This window comes from Macrobrachium nipponense, chromosome 20 (assembly GCF_015104395.2).
Source record: "Macrobrachium nipponense isolate FS-2020 chromosome 20, ASM1510439v2, whole genome shotgun sequence".
Lineage (NCBI taxonomy): Eukaryota > Metazoa > Arthropoda > Malacostraca > Decapoda > Palaemonidae > Macrobrachium > Macrobrachium nipponense.
In genome coordinates, this window is record NC_061089.1 from 1016831 (window position 1) to 1038638 (window position 21808).

The following is a 21808-nucleotide window of genomic DNA, read 5'->3' on the forward strand; positions in this document are numbered from 1 at the left end:
AAACTCGCTGAACTTTACACAAAATGCTTGCAAGAATGCTTTATACCTGCAACTTGGAAGCACTTTATCATTATATTAATTCACAAAAAGGGAGACACAAAAGACCTGAAAAATTACCGCCCAATAAGTTTACTCTCAGTAATATATAAAATATTTACAAAGACCATATTAGGACGAATAGAAAGACAGCTAGACTTTAATCAACCAAGAGAGCAGGCAGGTTTTAGAAGCGGGTATTCAGCAACTGACCATATCCATGTAATTAACCAGCTAAAGGAAAAATCAACGGAGTATGACAAACCACTATGTATGGCATTTGTAGACTATGAAAAAGCTTTCGATTCTGTCAAAACTTCATCAGTAATAAAAGCCCTTCAAAAGCAGGGAATAGATGAATCTTATGTTACAACACTTGAAGATATCTATACGGGTAGTACATTATTCCTAAACTACATAAAGACAGTGAGAAATTTGCGATTGAGAAAGGAGTTAGACAGGGAGACCCCATCTCTCCTAATTTATGACATTACTGAAGAGGCTACGTTCATTGCCATTATTTTCTTATGTTATCTTCCAATGCATTTTTTCTAATTGCAACGGCAAACATTGGAAAGTTTATATTGAACGATTGCTGACATCTTACCGTTCGCACCATAATTCGCCTGCGTCACTATGAACAGAAACCAAATATCGTTAAGTAAGAACAGCACAATATATTATTATAAATAATGCATATATGTGTGTTATCATGGATAATTTGTGTAATATTTTATTATTTACATTGATATACATTAATATCTTTGGTTGCTGAACATATTAAAGATTTTTTAATCAGTGTATCAGAACAGTTGATTCATACTACTGTTTCCTCGGATCGTTTAAAAGATAGAGAGGGAAATTAGGTAAAGGCTGAAATGAAGGCCCGCATTTTTTTTATAATTATATTTCTAAAACATAGTTCAAATAACAATTTGCTAATAGCTTTGGGAATTAGTCAGTGACACTCAACTCAACTTAATTCCTCATCTGTTGTCGAGCGATATTCTTCCATTATTTTTTTACTCATTCATGCCACCCCAAGCTCACCTAAGCTAAAAACAGGCCGGTAACGGCATAATATACAAAACACGGAACAGGAAGACGAATCCCCATTACAAAAAGGGGCGCTCTGAATGTTTTGAGTGGATAATAGTGCTGGATAAGCCCCGCCCACTCCCAACGATCTTGCTTCACATCCAGTGCTGTGAGGGTCCGTTGCGCTGTCTCCTCCATGTATCTATCCTCCTAGAAACTGACCTTTTTGCGAATTTTTTTATGCATCTCTATTTCCTCACTTTTAATTCTAAGGCCACATATGCTGTACAAAAAGTTCAACAACTTCAATATTATTTCCCAATTGCATTCAGCAGTCATACTTCACTTCTGCAGAGCAGAGTTAGTTCAATAATTCGTCATAGGTTCAAAGCTTTGTTTCAATATACCTTGCCACCTTCCTTTTATCACCCATTTTTGACTCCTGCTCTGTTCCTATTATCGTTTATTAAACTTAGCCCAAATGCTTATACAAATTAACTACTTCCTTTCTTTCCCCATCTAAATAAATACTCATCACTTCGTTTTCCTAGTTTACAATTACCTTCCCAACCTTACTCTTTGTTATAGTTACTCTTATTCCTCTCCTCTTGTAAACATTAACTCTTGCAGTGGTTTTTGCAGTTCCAATTTTGTATCCCAGATCAGTACTTTGTTATCATCAAAACAGTCTTTTGGAGGACAACACAGCCTTGTCTCACATACGTTTTTTACCAAACTAAATCCCCTCCCATATACACATTGTATCTCTTGCTGTCATCAAACGCACTTTTCATCATTACTCTGGTGCAACACACACCCTTGCACATATCTATCAGTCAGTTTTATGATAAGTTTTATGTGTCCATATATATTACACACATCTGTAGAGCTTTACTTCCAGAAGTTCCCACATAACTTTTTTTTTTTTAGCAAACGTGTTATTTATTCACACGTCCTCTTCCTCGTCTCAGCCACACCTTTTCCCTCGTCAGTCCAGGATATCTGATTTAGTTGTTCGGTTGAAATACTACCAACACCTTCATTGTTTCACTAAGTAATGTTGCGCTTATAATTTCTACAGTTGGCCCTATCACCTTTATTACTAAACGGGAGAACGATGATTCTTCTCATACAGTCTTTGATGCCACTAAATCGCACTGTCATCCCCTGAATGTAACATCTCACTTGCAATGCCATCTTCTCCTGGTGACCTTTTGTTCTTCAGCCTCTTAATTGTCCTCCTAATTTCATGCACAGTTAGTCACTGCCACAACCTTTCCACTATCGTGTCATGCAACTCTTCATCACTCCTATCTACCAAAGTGAGCAAATCTCCACAATACTCAGACAAAATCTCTCCATTGACATCTTTTATTCTGAGAGCAGTTTGTATAAATGAAACTATTTTCATTTACTTCCCTAAAGGAAGCTGTTTCATTTTCTCTAAAGCTCTTGCTCACGTTTTTTTTTCGATTTCTATTTATTTTTTTTACTTTGCCATCTTTTTTCTCTTTCATTTTCTTCTTACTGCCTTACTCAAATTATTGTATATCTGTAAATCATCTCTTTCATTATTTAATTGCACCTCAGATCATCTCTTCCCTCAGGAAACCTTTGATTTCTTCAACCTACCACTTGCTGTTTTTATTCCCTCCTCTTACCCTCCTATCCCATAAGCATCACTTCTGTCCCTGTCCTCCTATCATGCAGTTCTACATATCCTTTATTTACTTCTTTCTTCCATCATGGAATTTTACATATCCATTGTTTACTCTTTTCACCTCCCTGTTTTTAACCCAGGACACATTAAGATATTTCCTCCTTATATGCTGTCACTATCTTTTTATCGAATTCACCATTGTTGATTGCCTAGCTGAACTCAGGCTTCAATAAATTAATGAGCAGATATAAATCCAACCAGTCCTCATCTCTTCATTGTTTCCGTCATCTTGTTCTTCCATGTGCTCTGTATCAACACAATCTTGCATATTCTTTTCCTCTTCCTTTTCTCTCTCCTACGTGTTTGCAATAATCAAGCACCTCTCCAAATATAGTTTCGTTAGAAGGTCTCCATTCTCAGTTACTTCAAGAGTGGGTATATGCTCACTGTAGAACAAGCTATTTCCCATAAGAATAAGTGGCACCAGAGAAAAGAAACTAGACCTAAGTCATTACTTATTTCATGCTTTCATTTCTGACTATGGACGAATACCCTAAATAGGAAATACCAACACAAAGGCTTATCAGTAATGTGTCAAAGCACCTACATTTGTTGAATCATCCGTTTATTTTGCTTCTTTCTCTTGCTCCTTGGACGGGCCTAAACCAAAATTTCAAAAAGTGAGGTCAATCAAGATGTTCTTCAGTGTTAGTAATTTAGTGGCCAACAACGGTTACAAAAGTCAAAAGATTTCTATGAGAAGTTGTATAGTCACTATGTCAGGTATGAAAGGCTTTCTTCATGAACCTTTGTCAGGTGACTTGAAAGCTTCACGATTACAATGAAGCATATGATAACATTATCATAAACGGAATAAAGGGAACAACACAGCGTTGCCCCTCCTTGGACCCGCAAGAATGTGAATAAAATGCCTTCAAGATGCCTCTGAAATAATCATAATATAAGGCCTTAAAAAATACACATGAAAAATAACAGAGGTCATTAAATATTCTTTATATAAACCACCATAAAATGCTGTCTGCAAATTTTTTCGTGATAAAAAATGCACATCACAGACGCTCATTAGTGACAATAGTCATATTCAAGAAAGTACTTAAGGTTCGAACCTTTAAAGATACAAAGTTCACCATACAAATATACAAGACTACCAAAGGGTAATACATTAACAGTGTTTAAGAGAGGCGCAAATGAAACTCCTTTAATGTTATGAAGCTGTTGCTGATAGCACTGATGAAGCAAAAGGTAAGGATTCACAACATTACCTCAGTGAATAGTTTATGATTATGAAAGACACTGGGATAACTTATGCCTCACACACAAATTGACGAATATACTACATAAAAGAATCTAGATTTTCCTGACTAAGGACTGATCTATGCAATGTTTACTTAAGCTAAAAGATTTATTAATGGCTCGCAATTCATTCATCAACCTTTTAAGTTATAAGTTATGTAAACTGCAACTATGAATGAGAGCAGCTGTCCGTCAGACATCTAAGGCATCACAGTAGTATATGAAAAAGACAGTATTTTATTCTAATAGACCTACTTCTTCCCATGCAGGACTTAGGAGTAAACTCTTAATTGGTAGATCAAGTGAAGAGTAACTCACTTTCCCTCTCATCTCCACATAGCCTAGACATTGTAAACATAAAAGAATAAGCATTGATGAATATCATATTGTGCTGTACCAGTCACACTCACCTCGTAATAACATAATGCCATTTAAAAAAGTGTGATCCGACCTCCAGCTTACTCGGGATGCGTGCAAGATTTTCCCGTCGTGCATAAGTTGTAAACATTATACATACACCTAACTTAACGTGAAGTGTTCTTCGTAATTAATATCATACTTGGTATTACTCATACTAACAACAAGGATCAAATAAAAAGGATACAAATTAAACATGTTCATATACTATCATTTATAAGTGGAAACACAAAATAATTGGACAGAAACATAGCCTTAATTAAGTGCACCAAATGAATTAAAACGTGCTAAAATCTACGCTCAAATAGAGCCTTGTTTCGCCAACTAAAATTTAGATAAATAACCTATATTTTATTAGGAATAATTTATCTGTTCTCTTTAACATGCACATTATTTATTTTTAACATTTTCATTCTGATAAATGAATCATAAATATCCCATCCTAGAATTCCTGTATCTTTAACTCAACGTGAAACACCTTTTTCAGACCTTTTTAGGTTCCACTATAGACCTTTCCTACCCCCCAACAAGAACAACAACAATAACAACAACAACAAAGTACTTTGTAGGCTTACTCCCCAAGTAAGCGAAAAGCTGCCAACGCAATAAAGCAAATGATGATCTATGACCCAAGTGCCTTTCTAAGTGGCTTCAGCTGGGGAGAAGTTAGGTAAACTAATAAGCCTTGTGCTGTGCTCTATAGTAATCCTGAATGGCAGGCTATGTCTTGTAAGTGAAAGGAGCAGAAACAATCTGACAGCACTTTCCACATTTCATGTCTGTTTAAGAGTTGTATCCAAGGTGTTTAACATCAAAGTATTAATGACTGTCTAGTATTAAACTGCAGTTTCTCCTCCACAGTGAAAAGAGCTTTGGTCATCACAAATTTCTCTAACTTTCAGCCTTTGTACTTATGTTAAATTTCCTTGATACATACAACTGGATTTAGAAAAGGGTCATTAACATTACTTTCCTTAAAGTCTCTAACTACTGATCAGGCTACACATCCAGTCCCTCAAAATCGTATATGATAATTGTCCTTCAGGTTAAAGGGGTACAGTGAGACTTGAACAACAACATGGAACTACTTAACAAATACTGAATTACTTTAACAGTGTTCTGTGTGTGCACATTTGTGAGCCTATATGTATTTACGCAGTGAATAACATGTGTGATAACGTATGAAAGTTAGGAGTGGGATCCTAATCATCATACACAGCGCCACGTGAAATCTCACCCAGTGTGGATCTCACAGGCCGGGTCTTTACCATTTAAGGGCATCCGTTAGCCCACCTTATGCTATCACTCCCTTATCTGCCGGATGTGGCGCAGAGGGCATCTCCTCAAGCCGCCCACGTATCCCATTCTAATTTTTTTATCATTTTCCTTATGGTATTATTTCTCATTCTATCCTGCACTCTGTATCCTTATATTCTTCTTAAAGCTTTTGCCTCAAATCATAAAATCTTTTATATAATTTTTTATTGCCATACCATTAATTAATGTTCATACAGTGAGGAAGATCATGATAAGCTAATACATTTTTGTGTAATTTCTGTCTGCTTAATTTCTAAATGATCTTTAGCCTGCCTTTTGTTTGGATTACCCTTTTTTCGTATCTTAGGATATTTAATAGAATTACACAAGATTTTATTGATAATCATTTAGTGACATAAAGAGAAATTGTAATTAAAAGCTAATGCATTTGCTTGAATGTACCAAAGTTAAAGTACATATGTTCTATGTATTTAAAATAATTGTTTTTATTCCATACACACATTACAGCTGTCTTAAAGCTCACTCACTACAACATATCCCAGAAGTCCTCTAGGTGAATTCAAGGCTTATTGTATCCTGATTCTTTTTCAGATTCTAGTGTCAGTGGATGGTTTCCGAGCTGAGTACCTCACCCGTGGGTTAACTCCTACAATTGAGGCCTTAGGAAGTATGGGACTTAGGGCGCCATACATGAAACCTTCCTTTCCAACAATCACATTTCCTAATCATTATACTTTAGTTACGGTAAGTGACATAGATATAAATACAAAATCACTGAAGAACATTTTTTGAGTGAGTCTTACTATCTCAATAAGAAAATGACCAAAATTATTGTATCTTGGATAAGGTAGTCTGAACATCATCTCATTTTTTAATTTTCTGCTTTCTTTTTACACTCGCAAGCAGTGACATTTTTCTAAAATCAATTGCTTCACAGCTAAAGTGACTTTTATTTGTGTTGTAACACAATGATTTCCGTTCAGCATCAAAATGTGGCAAGTTGACCTCATACCAGGAGCTCCATTGCAGTGCATCTACAAAAATGTCCTTTTTTCTAAGTATCAGTCTGTTTGTTTTTGGTTACGTCCGATGTTGATATTTGTTCCATTTATTTTATCCACTTTTGTTCTCTTCTATCAGTAGATGGTATAAATTTAAAATGCTTGAGGAAGCAGTTGTTAAGGATACACAAACAAAATGGCATTTAAGAGCTGAAGAATGGAAAGGAAACAGAAATTGATGGACTTTTAGGTTAAGCCAACATAGGGTTCAAACATATGCTAATTACATTTCTTAAAAACATATGTAACCCCCTAAAAAGTGATTACCTCTAACCCCCGAAAATGTAACTTTCTTATATTTGGGCTGATTTGGTTCAGATTTCAAATGTAGGCTATTGGTGTTAATTGTATTACTTCAAAATAGTTATCAAGCCATAGCCTCAGTACAGAGGGGATGAGAATGGAGTGGAAAGGGGGTGACGTGTAAAAATAATCGAAAGCAATAGATATTAGTGTCTATTCATAGTTTCTGAGGTTGCTGAGATTAATTGGGACTCTCCTGATTGCCCTTCAAGTCCAAGTTCAGCCCTGAGAGGAAGGAGGGGTGATAAGGGGTGGGAAGGGGTGATGTAAGAAAATAACAGATATTAGTGTCTAATCCATATTTTTTAGGTCAATGAGATTAATAGTGACACTTCTGATACTCTTTAAGTTCAAGTTCAGTCCCCGATAGGACGGGGATGACATGTAAAAATAACTGAAAACGACAGATATTGGTGTCTAATTGATAGTTTTTGAGGTTGCTGAGATGAATAGTGACACTCTCGGTGTCCTTTAACTCCAAGTTCAGCCACGATAGGAGGTGGCTGAGAAGGTGGTGACATGTAAAAATAATGGAAAATCACAGATATTAACATCTAATCATCCATAGTTTTTGAGGTTGCTGAGATGAATAGGGACACTTCCAAAGCCCTTTAAGCCAAAGTTCAGCCCTGATAAGAAGAGGGTGTTGGTGAGAATAGGTGGGGGAAGGGGGGGGAAGGTGGTGATGTAAAAATAACCAAAAACTGCAGATATTAGTGACTATGCTCTGTTTTTTTCCATCTGTCCATCCGCCTGTGGTGTTTGCGTATGGTAACACTGCGTCCCAGGCTTTAGATAGTTACACTATGTGTAAGTTTTAGGTAAATAAAAGGATATCTGGGTGTACATTTGCAACTGAAAAGCGTTTTAATAATTTACAGGTTGTGAATTACACCGTTAATATTCGAAATAAGGTTATTATTATTGTTGAATGTAAGCTGAATGTAACTATCTAAAGCCCGGGGATGCAGTTTTACCATACAAAAACACCACAGGCGGATGGACAGAGGGAAAAAAACAGAGTATAGTCTATAATTTTTGAGGTCACTGAGGTGAATAGTGAAATTCCCCATGCCCTTTAAGTCCAAATTCAGCCCTGATAGGAGAGGAAGTGAGAAGGAATGAAAAATAAGATGTAAAAGATGATAGATATTAAAGTCTATTCCATAGTTTTTGAGGTCACTGGATGAATAGAGACACTCCTGATGCCCTTTGAGTCAAAATTCAGGGGTGAGAAGTGGTGAAATATAAATATAAAAAATGCTGGGCAATACAACTGAAGCAACTATCTTAACAGAAATGGAGAGAGAGAGTTTATTGGTTGTCATTCAGCGACTTCCTGGGCAGTGCCAGGTTGGTCAGCTAGTGTATAATATATATATTATATGTATATATATATATATATATATATATATATATCTATATATACATATATATATATATATATATATATATATATATAATATATATATATATATATATATATATGTGTGTGTGTGTGTGTGTCTGTGTATGTATACACATCACATATATATATATATATATATATATATATATATATATATATATATATATATATATATAATATATAATATGGGAATACAAAAAGGTTGGGAGGTCACAGAACGGTCAACGGATTAACATCAAAATCTTCATATTGGTAATCCACTTAGTTCTATCTTCCAGCTCCTTCTTGAACATATGTTTCGTTACCAGGTTAAAAGAAAATAATCCTTCAATCGCATTAGAATTATTTACATAGTTTAACTGAATCAAAACAGATGCTAACAAGTTCCTGGAAATAGTGTCGTTACAACACTACGTCGAATGTATCCTGTTGGACTTTTCACTTAAGTGTAAAAATAGGGCAATATTAGTCTGACCTGTGCTTACTGAGTATTTGTGTTGTTTTAATCTGGTGTTCAATTCTTTAATGGTCTAACTTAAGAAAAATAAATCACAATCCACCATCTTTTAAAAAGCAGTTATATACCATGATTCCGATTTGTTTATGATTAGCTTAGATGTGGAATCATTATTTACTAATGTACCTGTGAAGGAGACCATTCAGATTATTCTAATAAGATTTTCATCACCAATGACATCGTTTTTAACCATTTTAACAAATCGGATTTTGACAAGTTTCAAATTGGTGGTTCTGGACCCTGCCTCCATTTTTAATGGTTAGTCTTATACGCAAGTTGATGGTATGGCATTGGGATCTCCACTCGGTCCAACCTTTACTAATATCTTCATGTACTCCCTGGAGGAGCTGGCATACCACCCTCTGTTTTACCGAAGATATGTTGATACCTTTTTGCTTTTCAGAAGCCGGGACGATGCAGAGAGGTTTATGTTAATGATATACATCAAAATGTCAAGTTTACTATTGAATACGAAAATAACGTGCTATCCTTTTTAGACGTTATAGTTTAAAGGAATAATGAGCGTTTTGATACCATGATTTTTAGAAAAAGAAACACATTTACCGGTCTAGGAATTGACTTTTACGGCCATTGCTTTTTTAATTTTAAGTTTAATTCATTGTCGAACCAATTACATACGGCTTTTAGTTTAACTTCTAACTTGCTTTCTTTTTAAGAACATTAACATATTTTTAAACAAAGTTTCCAATCCAAAATATGCTGTACCTACTGTACCAAAGCTGCCCCTTTTTGACAGTCGTCCATTTATACATAAAAAGTCTTTTCATGAAGAACTATATAAAAGCATCAATCGCCATAATCCTGCTATTGATTTAAAACTCATACCAATTGCCCCCGTAGCAATTGTCTCTCTGTTCCAGTACAAGGAAAAGCTAAGCCCACTAATGACCTCCAGTGTAATATACAAATTCACTTGCCCCAGATGTGACCTGGGGACATATGTCGGTTGCACATGGAGGCTGCTGAAGATGAGAATAAATTCTCATTGCGATATTAGCGACAGAAAAGGGGTTAAACAATCGAAGCCCGAATTCTCCAATACACGTGACGGTGACCATATGATTAAATATAAAACAAGATTATTATCTCGTTATTCTATTTTAAAAGGTAGCATGGACCAGAGCGTCCAAAGGCAATTGGTCACACATCTCTCTCTCTCTCTCTCTCTCTCTCTCTCTCTCTCTCTCTCCATCCATCTTTATCTCTCCAGTATCTAAGGTCATCAAATCAGACACGGAACTTACAAAATATGCATTTATTTAATAGCAAAGTATTAACTGAATAACTCAGATTCTTAACAAAAAAACTAAATGAAATGTTAAACTCAGAGCCCCCACCTGTTTCCTAGTTGTGTAACTACCAGAAGTATGAAGAGGGCTACGACTGCAAGTGAAGAAACTGAGGATTTACACACCCAAGAAGGATCAAGTGAAGGATCTTTGTGCTTAGAAGAATTGTTCTAGGGAAGTGATGTTTCCCATAGTGCTGACCAAGAAGAGATTTCCCAAGAAGATGAAGAAGACGACGACGACGACGAAGAAGAAGAACCTGATGTTCCTGAAGAGACTCCAAGTAGTCAAAGTGTTCCTGAAGAGAGTAGTGAAACTACCATATCTGAGTTAGTAGATATTGAGAATTCAACATTGAAGTTGGTCAAGTGACAAGAGAGAAGTTAATGGACTTGCAGAAAAAGGATGCATCGTTAACTGATTTGTTCTTCAGAGTTGTCGATCGAGAAGAGATGCAACAAACTCCTACCTGTTACTATCTGAAGGAAGGTTTGCTGATGAGAAAGTATAGACCTACAGATATACCAGGAGATGCTGTATGCGGGGAATATCATCAAATTTTGATTCCATATCCGTTGAGAAAGCAAGTGGTTGCAGTAGCCCATGAGTCTGGACATATGGGAATCATGGAAAGAACTGTGGAGAAGAATCTGAAATATTTTTTCTGGCCTGGACTTCACAAAGATGTTACCAGATTCTGGGTGTAGGAATGTAGGAGGAGCAGGAATTCTCGAGGTGCTAGGAATAGCGGGCGGAATGTTAGACACAGAGGGTGCTGCTGGCACCAACCCCTCTATCACCTCTAGTTCCTCCTTCTCCACCACACCGTCCACCCTCTCCTCCACCCCAAAGTCTGGATGACCATTCGCCAACGATTTATACGGTGTCACATAATATCTCTTATCCTCCAAAGGACATAGAGACACCTTTCGCTGGCTCGTATGACACATCGTACCTTGTACTCTTCACAAACTGTTCACACGTGTATAAGTGATCTCATTCTTCTCAATCACTTCTCGACACTGTTCGTGCGGAATGGTCTTTTGTCGGCATCTTTGTATACCTTTCAAGGTGTTACTACGACTATCTTCAGTTAGATATGAATAAACCTTAGGTTTGACACCGATGAATTCTCTGATGAGTTCAGCCCCCGTTTCAACCTTGACTGATCCGAGTTCCCCCTTACGTGACTCATAATAAAATTCGTGAGTTTTCAGGAAATTACTCAAGTCCATATAGGGTTTGAGAACCTCCTTCAATTCACGATTGAGGTTATCAGTCGCAAGGGAGAAGATCAAGCTGTCAGTGTCGGTATAAAGGAGTTGAACTCTTTCACCGTAGTGATTTTGAAGATCGTCATAATAGAAGCGGTACATCATGTCCTTCGCCATGTCTAGTATACTGAAACTGATGTAAATCGGGGATTCAGCCATAACAGACTCTTTGCAATGGTTCACAATGTACCTTCCATTACAGAGTTTTTCCAAAGACTTGTACGTGTGTTTGGACACATTCCTTAGGAGAGAGGGTTCATCGGTGGTGACAACAGTTCGCCTCTCGGCATTCTCCAGAATATATTCCCTCAAATAAGAATCCTGTTTGAATTTGTACACTTTTCTTATTACATTAACTTCTAGACTGGGTCTTATCAGTGTTTGTAATAAAGGAAGGCAGATCAAGTGATTACGCATTGGTAGATGCGTACCCGTCAATTTAACATTTTTCTTGAGCAGCTTCACATTGAGCTTATTCAGCAGGTTTTTACTATAGGGAGATAGATCCTGGTGAGTTACATTGATGTGATGAATGGCGAGAGGGAGATCGTCTGTCCTTAGAGCAACATCCCTGCTAACCCATTTGGTATCAAGAAGGAAGAAATAACAGTATTCACCCTGTGAATCAATGGCGGTAATTTGACTAGCGACAAACCGTTCAAATTCGGCAGGGGGAAGTTCAGTTATTTCAACCAAGGTCATTTTGTATTTGCTCATAACCGTGGGATACAAGCTGGTGAAATCAACGTACTATATATACGATTGAGGATCACCAACCTTAAAACTGGGATTTAACTTTGGATTATTGGCTACAGTCCGTCTTCGAACTAAACTGCAAAAAACACCCCAGATATGTTTACAGATTAATTGATAAAGTTCACCATTAGAAATGAGGGGGAGATGGATTTTAGAAGAACATAGGAAAGTGTCAAGTGAGAGAGAGATAGAAGTCAGATAATGGGTGGGGTCTAGTCCGAATTGAACAAACGCTGCATTCCTCCAGGTTAAATAGACGTCAGCCAATAATCCCACGTCCATTGACAAAGACAAAACGGTGTAATCTAAAAGATTGGCACAATTTCCAACGTTCCAAACCTTGACCACGTGCGCGTATCCCTCGATGGACAGGGTTTCCCCCGTAAGCTCTGAATTGAAACACTCCTTGGAAGGGATGCCAGGCTTTTGCAGGACATTGAAACCCGTAACGTAATTGTAAGGGTAGTACTGTTTGCCCTTATCCAAAACTAAATCGAGGCAATCCTTAGAGTACTTAGATAACAACCGACGAGTGATTTCGAGGGAACTTTTCTGTTTTATATGACTTGATGCAAGACTGGAAAGGGTCCCTCTAATCATGTTCTTGCTATCCACTAATCAAAGATTGCCTGATCTAGCCGAGTAAAATTTACCACCCTCATGTTTTAGTATTTCAAAGTTGTACTTGGCTCCCCCCTTTTTCGATACCAGCGCAATGTTAGGACAAATTATGTACTAGCACTGTTAAAGTCGTCTCCTTAAACTTCATATTAAAATTGCATTGACGACACAGTGGGCACACAAAGTTGTCGCCCAATGCCACGCAATGTGCGTGATGTCGCACTTTCATACCTTGGCATTGCTCACGCAACTATGTCCATTCCTGGCTCATGTTCTGCAAAAAATCATAGACACATTTTTCTCCATAACCTAGACTATGCGTATAATTCTCGGATTGTCTTCGGCATTTGGTTGAATATTATACGCCTCGAAATCAAGGAAAGCAATGTGCGAGATTTTGTGCTGAACTTTAACCTTGGTAAATTGTTTAAATTGGCCGGGATCCGGGTATTCAACAGTGGTTCCAGCAGTACATGCCTGAGTGTGAGCATCACGGATGGTGGGACTATTGAACTATGTCAAACAATTGTAACACATGCCACCCACATGCTCACCCATCCCTTGCTTGAACCCGTGTCGAAACACCTTCACGAATGCCAACATATCTTTAATCAACGTGACGTGGTCGTCAGTGATTAACAATAAGGTGACCAGATGAGGGCTTTGGGGTACCACCTTTCCTCGCCAGATGTACTGACCAATGTTTTTTCTGCCGTTTCCCCATGACTAATTCACACAGTTTATAAACATAAATGTTGAGGTTGTTCCACTTTTCTAATGCTTTGAAAGAGTCATGAGTCAATGGCATATCTGACGAGTGCTTGATATTAAATTTCCCCCTCCTCATCCTGGTCGTTAAGTCCAGAGAGAGGTTCTCAATACATGCGAGAGGGTTATCCCGGAGTACAACGTACGCTTCTAACGCTGTAATAAAGCAGTTGTACCTGGATTGAATATTGACAACCTGAAGTCTCCCATGAACTCCCTTGGGATAGGCCTTGAAGTTATTAATATTCACTAACTCACGTCGAGTGATATGAAGTTCAACCCTATCCAATGAGGTAATACACCAACCCGAACCTTCACTACGATTGAGTCTCTCTTCGAGGTTATTAGCTACTTACTCGATAGCCTCCTCCAAGGAGTCATAAATCGAATCAATCGTAGTTAGGATGGGTGGTGTACATATATAGAAGGAATTTGTTTCATTCTTATCTCTTAACATTCTCACACTAGCGATAATAATGCATAAGTAGAGCATAGCCGATTGAATTCCTCTTTCGAGGAATGTGCCAACCACATCATCACGCAATTGGGCTATGCTCTACTTAGCTTCGTTGCCATGTCAATGTGCGACCCTACCACCTTGTCACCCTCTGTTCTTTCCCTGATTAGTGGAGATCCTTGTCCGGCTCCTCCTACACGAGATTGTTCATTACTCCCCATCGAATCATCGAATGGGAAGTCATCGACAAAGGACTCTGTAAAGAGTATGTTAAATAAACAATGGCGCAAGTGTGTTATAAAGGATGCAAAATGAATAATATAAATAATAAAACCAATAATAATAATAATAACAATAATAATAATAGTAATAATATGTACCATGATTGGTGGACGATCCATTGCACATGGAGGTTTCACAAGAGGGATGGGTGCTTTCTTCGACGTGACAAAAAAACACATTTTCATGAATATTGAGAGTGACAACATAAACACGGGTTTTTAAGATGTGTATATATTAACCCAATAAACGCTATTATACACACAGTCTACGTTCAACATGTGTAGTGATCACATCGTATACGTGAATAGCAGTGCATGTATGGGTACATTTCCCAAAAATCGAGCATGTAAATTTACCAACAGGTTAGCCACCCCTATATCATTATCAAAAGAAGTGGAATATGAAGTGGGTGTGGTGGGAGTCATTCTTCTGAAAATATACTACGCCGTTAAACCTGGTGACGATGATTTTAGCATTCAATTTAATGTGATCTATAACAAGTCTACGGGGAGGGAAACGCGTTTTACCTTATATCAAGTCTGTTTCTGGTTTGTTGGGGGGGTGATATGAATGCAATGACTAGAGTGCTCGAAGCTATCCGCGGGAATGGTTTATTCTCGTGGAATGATGATATGAAGAGAATGATTATTCCATATAAGAATGCAGGCGTAGCAAAAGTTGATACGATTGATTCAATTACTATTAAATTCAGTGAAAAAGCAGCCAACATACTCGGTTTCAATGAAAGGGTGAGGTATATGATATACAGTTTGGGTACATTGAGACCTCATCACGGTAGAAATATACAGGCAGTCCCCAGGTTACGACGTGGGTTCCATTCTTGAGACGTGTTGTAACCCAAAAGTCGTCGTAAGCCCAAACATCACCAAAAATCCTAAGAAAACCTTACTTTTAATACTTTGAGCGCATTAAAAACTATGTAAACTGCATTCTTATTGCATTTTGCATAAAAAAAACTTCAAATATTGATTATTTTGCATTTTTGGTGCCATATTTCTTCTGCCAGATTAGCATTATAGGCGTCGTAACCCTGGAACATGCGTCGTAACCCTGGAAATAATTTCTGATGAATTTAATTGAAAAGCACCTTAACCTTGGAACGTCATAAGCCGAACCCGTCGTAACCCGGGGACTGCCTGATTTGTAAACGATCAATGTGTTGAATACACTTACATGTATTCAGATATCGTTCAACCTACCACATTGGGCGATAAAATTGGTTAACATCTTAGGCTGTTTCACGGTAGAATGTGCACGTTTTAAAGGTCCGCATAATGCCATTTATAAACCTTTAAATACTTTGATGTATTGGATTAAATTACAATCAGTGTACCGGATCAGAAAGGTGAAGAAATAATGTTTATTAAAAATGGGGTTGTATCATGCACTCTGCATATAAGACCTAGATAAAAACTATCACACTTTTTCTTATGAACGCCGTACGTGATATGTACCTCCCGTAGTATTTGACTGACATGGCTGGTGAACACACCATATATTTGAGCAGTCTCGGATGTTTGGACACGTACACCAAAAATTCACCGTCAAAAATTACAAATAGATTACCTACACCTATATTACGTATTACTTAACAGAGTTGAATATGAAGTAGGTTTAGCCTCGATCATGTTCCCGGGTACTTATTACGCTATATTATCAAAAGATGGTTTATTCACTCTCGAATTTATTACAGAGCGTCATAAACGTGATATGCGCAAATATTTGTATAGACCGAGAATAGCAATGTTAGCGGGGGACATGAAGAGGCTCGTGAGAGCTATTAATAAGGATATTTATGATTATTTGAAAATTTATTACGGTGATAATTTCGTAAATTATTTTAATAGTAACGGTTTATTTCATTGGGATGAAGATTTAAGAAGAGTTACTATACCACATATCAAGAGAGGGAAACTGAGAACCGGGGACGTTAAAAGTATATATGTCAAATTTAGCGGAAAAGCTGCGAAATTATTAGGTTTTCAAATTAATACCAGTTATGAAATGTATGGAGGGCATGAACTGAATGAACACGTTTCCATTGATTCCCTACCTGATAATTGCGGGGTAGATTATATATGTGTATACTGATATAGTTCAACCGACGATTTTTGGTGGGAGACTAGTCAATATATCGGACTGTTTCACTTTAGAAAGTTGTAGAGGAAAAGGAATACATAATACAGTCTACAAATTGTTGAACACGAACATCTTGGACCAGATTTCAATTATTATCACGGATCAAAATGGACATCTTTTACATTTCATTAAAGACTCGAGTGTTACCTGCCTGTTCCGTATAAAACCTCAATAAAAATAGATGTGTAGGTGTGTATAAATAAATGGGTAGATATGTATATAATTCTATGTTCACCCTTGACACTCCTTATTCGTGATCACACCCTCGAGTCAACTGGAACGTGCGAATGTAGCTCTACTTAAATTATTTTCAGAGTTTAAAAGTAGTGTAAAAAATATAATGAGAATGATATTCAAACCTCCTTCAGAGGCGGAATTTAAAAGACTATTTTTATCAGACCCTTTAAGAAGGGGGGCGGGGTTTGAGGATATTTCCGTTTTTTATTCCAGGCATAGAAGAGGTAGCTGTCTGTTTTCTGCTATAAGCGGTGTCGCATTTAAAGTGCTTCCTTTTCTATTTAATGTTGCGAAACCTTCAGTTAAAGAATTCATTAGATCTGTGTTATCTGATATGGTAAACGATGGTTTACCTTTAAAAGAATCCATAAAACGAAATGGCATAAGAGCCCTCAAAACTACTGGACAACGAATTTTAAGCGGTACCGGAAGAAGACGGAGGAAACGAAGAAAAACACTGAAACGATTAGTTAGACGGTCGAGTGTGGGAGGAAAGAAAAAACGAAGGAAGAAGAAGAGTATACGCGTTAAATCTATAAGTAAAAAAAAAAAAAAAAAATATAATAAGGATGTGTACGATCTTTTGTAATCATTCATCAATTGACAATCGTCGGGTATGCACACGTTCTACCCTTCATCTAAAATTATATATAAACACAACATATGGCTAGTGTAGTTCCTAACATACCCGGAACTGGTAATCAAGTTCCTATTTCTTCGTATATTGCGGGTATATCAGAATCATTCCCGAATGCTAATAGACGTAGAATTATTGAAACTTCAATTAATTCGAAGGAAAGACTGGATTTTACACCTAGCAATATTTCTGTAAATCAAATTCTAACCGATCAATATATCGAATTTCACGTTAATAGGGTGGCAGGTTCTTTCTTAGATTTGTCAAGTAAAGCTTTAAAATTATATATCACATTACATAGAGGTGGCACGCAACTAGAGGATGATATGTACGTGGCCCTCATTAATGGTGAAAGTAATACATTATTTAAATCCTTCCCGGTATTTAACTATCAATCATATATCAAAATGCTTAAAATGATAAAGCACTCGGCGTTACCTACTACCTGTAGGGCAGGGTTTTTATATGATGATTGTCATGTAACACATGGAGCAACTCATCAATTTACGCCCAATACATTTGCTCAAACCAGCAGGTGGGAGTCACGGGTTATGAGCAGCATTAAAACGCAGGGCGTGCATACGTATTTTCCACTTCTTTTGGACATACCGACTATAGACATGTATTTACTGGATGCAATTGACCTGAGGCTTAGACTCGAATTAGCAGATAATAACTAAGTGTTGGGTGCCCATACCGATGGGCATTTAAATGAGATAAATATAGAAAAAGCTAAATTATGGATCGATAGAGTTACCCCGCATTATAACGCCATATTGGCTTTAAATGAGGCTTTAACAGTTAATCCTATGCAATATATATTTGATAAGACTTTATTTAAAACATACGTTATTGGACAAAATGAAAATTCGATTTTAATTGATCAACCTTTTAACAGTTGTATACCCGAAAAAATCACATTGGCCATGATTGATATGCAAACATTTTCGGGTAATTACGCGGCTAATAGTCTATATTTTCAATCTTTCGATTTAAATAATATACATATTACCATTAATGGGAATACTGTATATAATATTCAATGTAGTTCCCCTAATACCATCACGCAATTATTTCACGAGACAAAAGTATAGGGTGTGGCGGTGAAAATCTAATCACTTATGATAGTTTTAAAAATGGTAGGGCTATTTACTGTTTTAATTTTGTTGTGGAAGATAATGAAGATTCAATGCCCGTGGATATTTCGGCAAACCTGCGAATATCGATCAGGTTGGGTACGGGCACTCCGAACCCCTGCTATTTTACTTTTCGGGGATACGAAGGGTATTTTAACGGTGAATTCGGATAGGGTTATTCAGTGTGATGTTAGAGGTTAAATGGAATGGATACGAACGAAATTGAAATAAGTTTAAAAGGTTCACTCGGTGATCGCGTTAAATATTTAGGTGTGTTCGCTTCGGATGAAGTAGGATTATTTACCCTACCAATGCGGTCTTTCGATATTCTCGAGCTGGTGCAACATACGCCTGTCCTCCCGATCGCGGTGTTGAAGGGTCAGCCCTTGTGAAAAGACCCGAAAATATTACCTCTTGGGAGTGTGACGATGAAGTAGATCTCCCTACCGTAGCTACTTTATTAACCCAATATGGTATCGGTGCCCCTGTTGAAGATAATGAATACGCCCAAAAGAGTGTAGCATATTCCAAAGATGAGAACCTTGCTGACTGTTTGAGCAGGGATACCAAGCAGATGAGGTTCAACCACTTTTTCTCTTCGGTGAAGAGATTGAAAGAATTATTTAAATCATCGTATGACTATGTCAAATATGTTATCTTCCCCGCCGGTATTGGATAAAGTGGACGAGTTAACATGACATAGTTGAATCAGTATTTACCTGTGTTGTTTACATTCAGTGATGAAATAAAAAAAATTGGTAAAATCACTTGCGTAGTCATCATGAAAAAGAATTTATCCCAGCTAGAGGAAAGATATGTGGAAGATTTATAGATGAAGAACTTGTCAAGATTTAAAAGCTTAGATTTATTAGATGAATTATCTTTCACACACGATCGGGAAACTGGGAAAGATGTGTGTGGTATATACTAGCAATGTGTCTCGATGATGTATTATTTTCGTAAAATGAATATATATCATGTCTGTGTATTCTTTTGTACACCTTTTCCAGTGTATTAATTCATGTATTTCTGTATGACTTTTGTTACAAAAATAATAACAATTCTGTATGTAATCTGATTTTCCATTTAACCTCTTTACGTATGGAATATTATGCATCTATATACACATATCATAAATGATTAAGACTGCAATGGGTTTCGTTAAGTTAATTTTCAGAGTTCCCTATTGACTTAAAAAAATTTGCGTTTGGGAGTGAATTCAGTGGACATGTTGGAACCTGTGATTTCAAGTTTTAAAACATCATCAGGGGGCAAGTGGAGGGAGTTCGGGGTGAGGGTTGAAATCAGGGGGTTTTTTTACCTACGTAGATTATGAGGAACTTTGGGGTTGGGGTTGAAATCAGGGTTTTTACCTCCCATAGAGTATGAGGAGTTTTGAGGTTAGGGTTGAAATCGGGTTTTTGTTTTTTACCTCCCATAGAGTTTTGCGCGGTACTGAACGACCAGTGGGAACCTGTGCAATTTCACACCTTTATGGTCAATTTTCACCCTAAAAAGGTGTGAGAACTAATTAACACTTCATTTAAGGTGCGAAATTTCACACCTATTTGGTGCTAATTCCCCTGGTAGAAAAAATCGTCTACCTGTGGGATTAGCACCTAGGTATTGAGGGACAATGGGTGGGGTTTTTTCCCTACTATAACATACTACATACACACACCACACACACACACACACACACACACACACACACACACATATATATATATACTATATAATATATATATATATATATATATATATATATATATATATATATATTTATATATATATATGTGAATTTTTTCTGTGGAAACATATATCCACATTATTTGCGAATAATTTGCATATTCGCTGTATTTTTCATAGAGAAATATTCACTAATTACTGTATTTTCATATCATTTTTTACTACTAAATGCTTTTGTTTTGTTAATAAAAAAAAAAAAACTACTAAAATACTCGTTAGAAGAGTTTTCTGGTGCTTGAGTTATCAAAAAAAGGCAGTGAAAAGCATTTTAGGGGGATGTCAAGTATTCGCGGATTTCAGCTATTTGTGGTACGATCTCCAGCGAATACCGAGGGTCAAATGTATAAATATAATATATATATATATATATATATATATATATATATATATATATATATATCAATAAAGGGAAGAGGACACACACAGATGTATAGGCTGTCTTAATGCGACGCTTCGTAATTATCCAATTAATTGCATCATCAGGCTGTTAAAATGAAAAATAAAATTCCTGGTAAAATTGTAAAACAAAACTAAAAATTAAAAATTCAGAAATGCAAAAGCTAAAAAAATATTCTTACAAAGTGTACGAAATATACACGTTAAAATTAAGGGGGAATTAAATTATTTAAAAGGACATCATTAAAATGAAAGATAAATGAACAAAAACAAAACAAAAAAAATTTGACAAAAATTGAAAGCAGCAGTGAACAGAGTTACAGAACAAGAGGTTAAGGACCGACCTAGAGGAGTGACAGCGTTAAACTAAACGTAAACATAAATAAACAACACAAGTCAAGACAAATACAGAGGGGAGAAGGACGTATGGGTGTTCAACGACGGAACAAGTTGTTTAATAAAGAGAGATTCCAGAATAAAAAAGGTCTTGCGGGTTGGTGGTATGGCCTAAAATACAGAAGTCTTTATTATCGATATGTGTTACACATTTTTGGAATGATTTCGAATATTAGAGTGTTCTGGGTTTGCAATTCTGCTGCCAGTACGGAAGCTTACACACGATGAGAATCGATACGCACCTTAAGGAGTCTGCTGTGGATCCCACATAGGTGCCTGCTTGACATTCAGGGCAAGTATAATTTTATACCCTTAATTTTAATGTGTATATTTCGTACACTTTGTAAGAATAATTTTTTTAGCTTTTGCATTTCTGAATTTCTAATTTTTAGTTTTGTTTTTACAATTTTACTAAGAATTTTATTTTTAATTTCAACAGCCTGGTGATGTAATTAATTGGATAATTACGAAACGTCACAATAAAGACAGCCTATACATCTGTGTGTGTTCTCTTCCCTTTATTGATAATTATTAATATGGATTGACTCCTGTCTCCTTGCACTAAGCTATATATATATATATATATATATATATATA

General features: G+C 36.6%; 1 protein-coding gene across 2 annotated transcripts in view; it reads left to right on the forward strand.

The window, feature by feature from the left end:
* LOC135221461 (venom phosphodiesterase 2-like) overlaps nt 1-21808 on the forward strand; it is a 128645-nt gene that overhangs the window by 42221 nt on the left and 64616 nt on the right. For both annotated transcript variants that reach the window (XM_064259215.1, XM_064259221.1), the window contains exon 3: nt 6335-6487. In XM_064259215.1, the coding sequence (XP_064115285.1) occupies nt 6335-6487 (153 nt within the window). The remainder of the gene's footprint in view (nt 1-6334; nt 6488-21808) is intronic.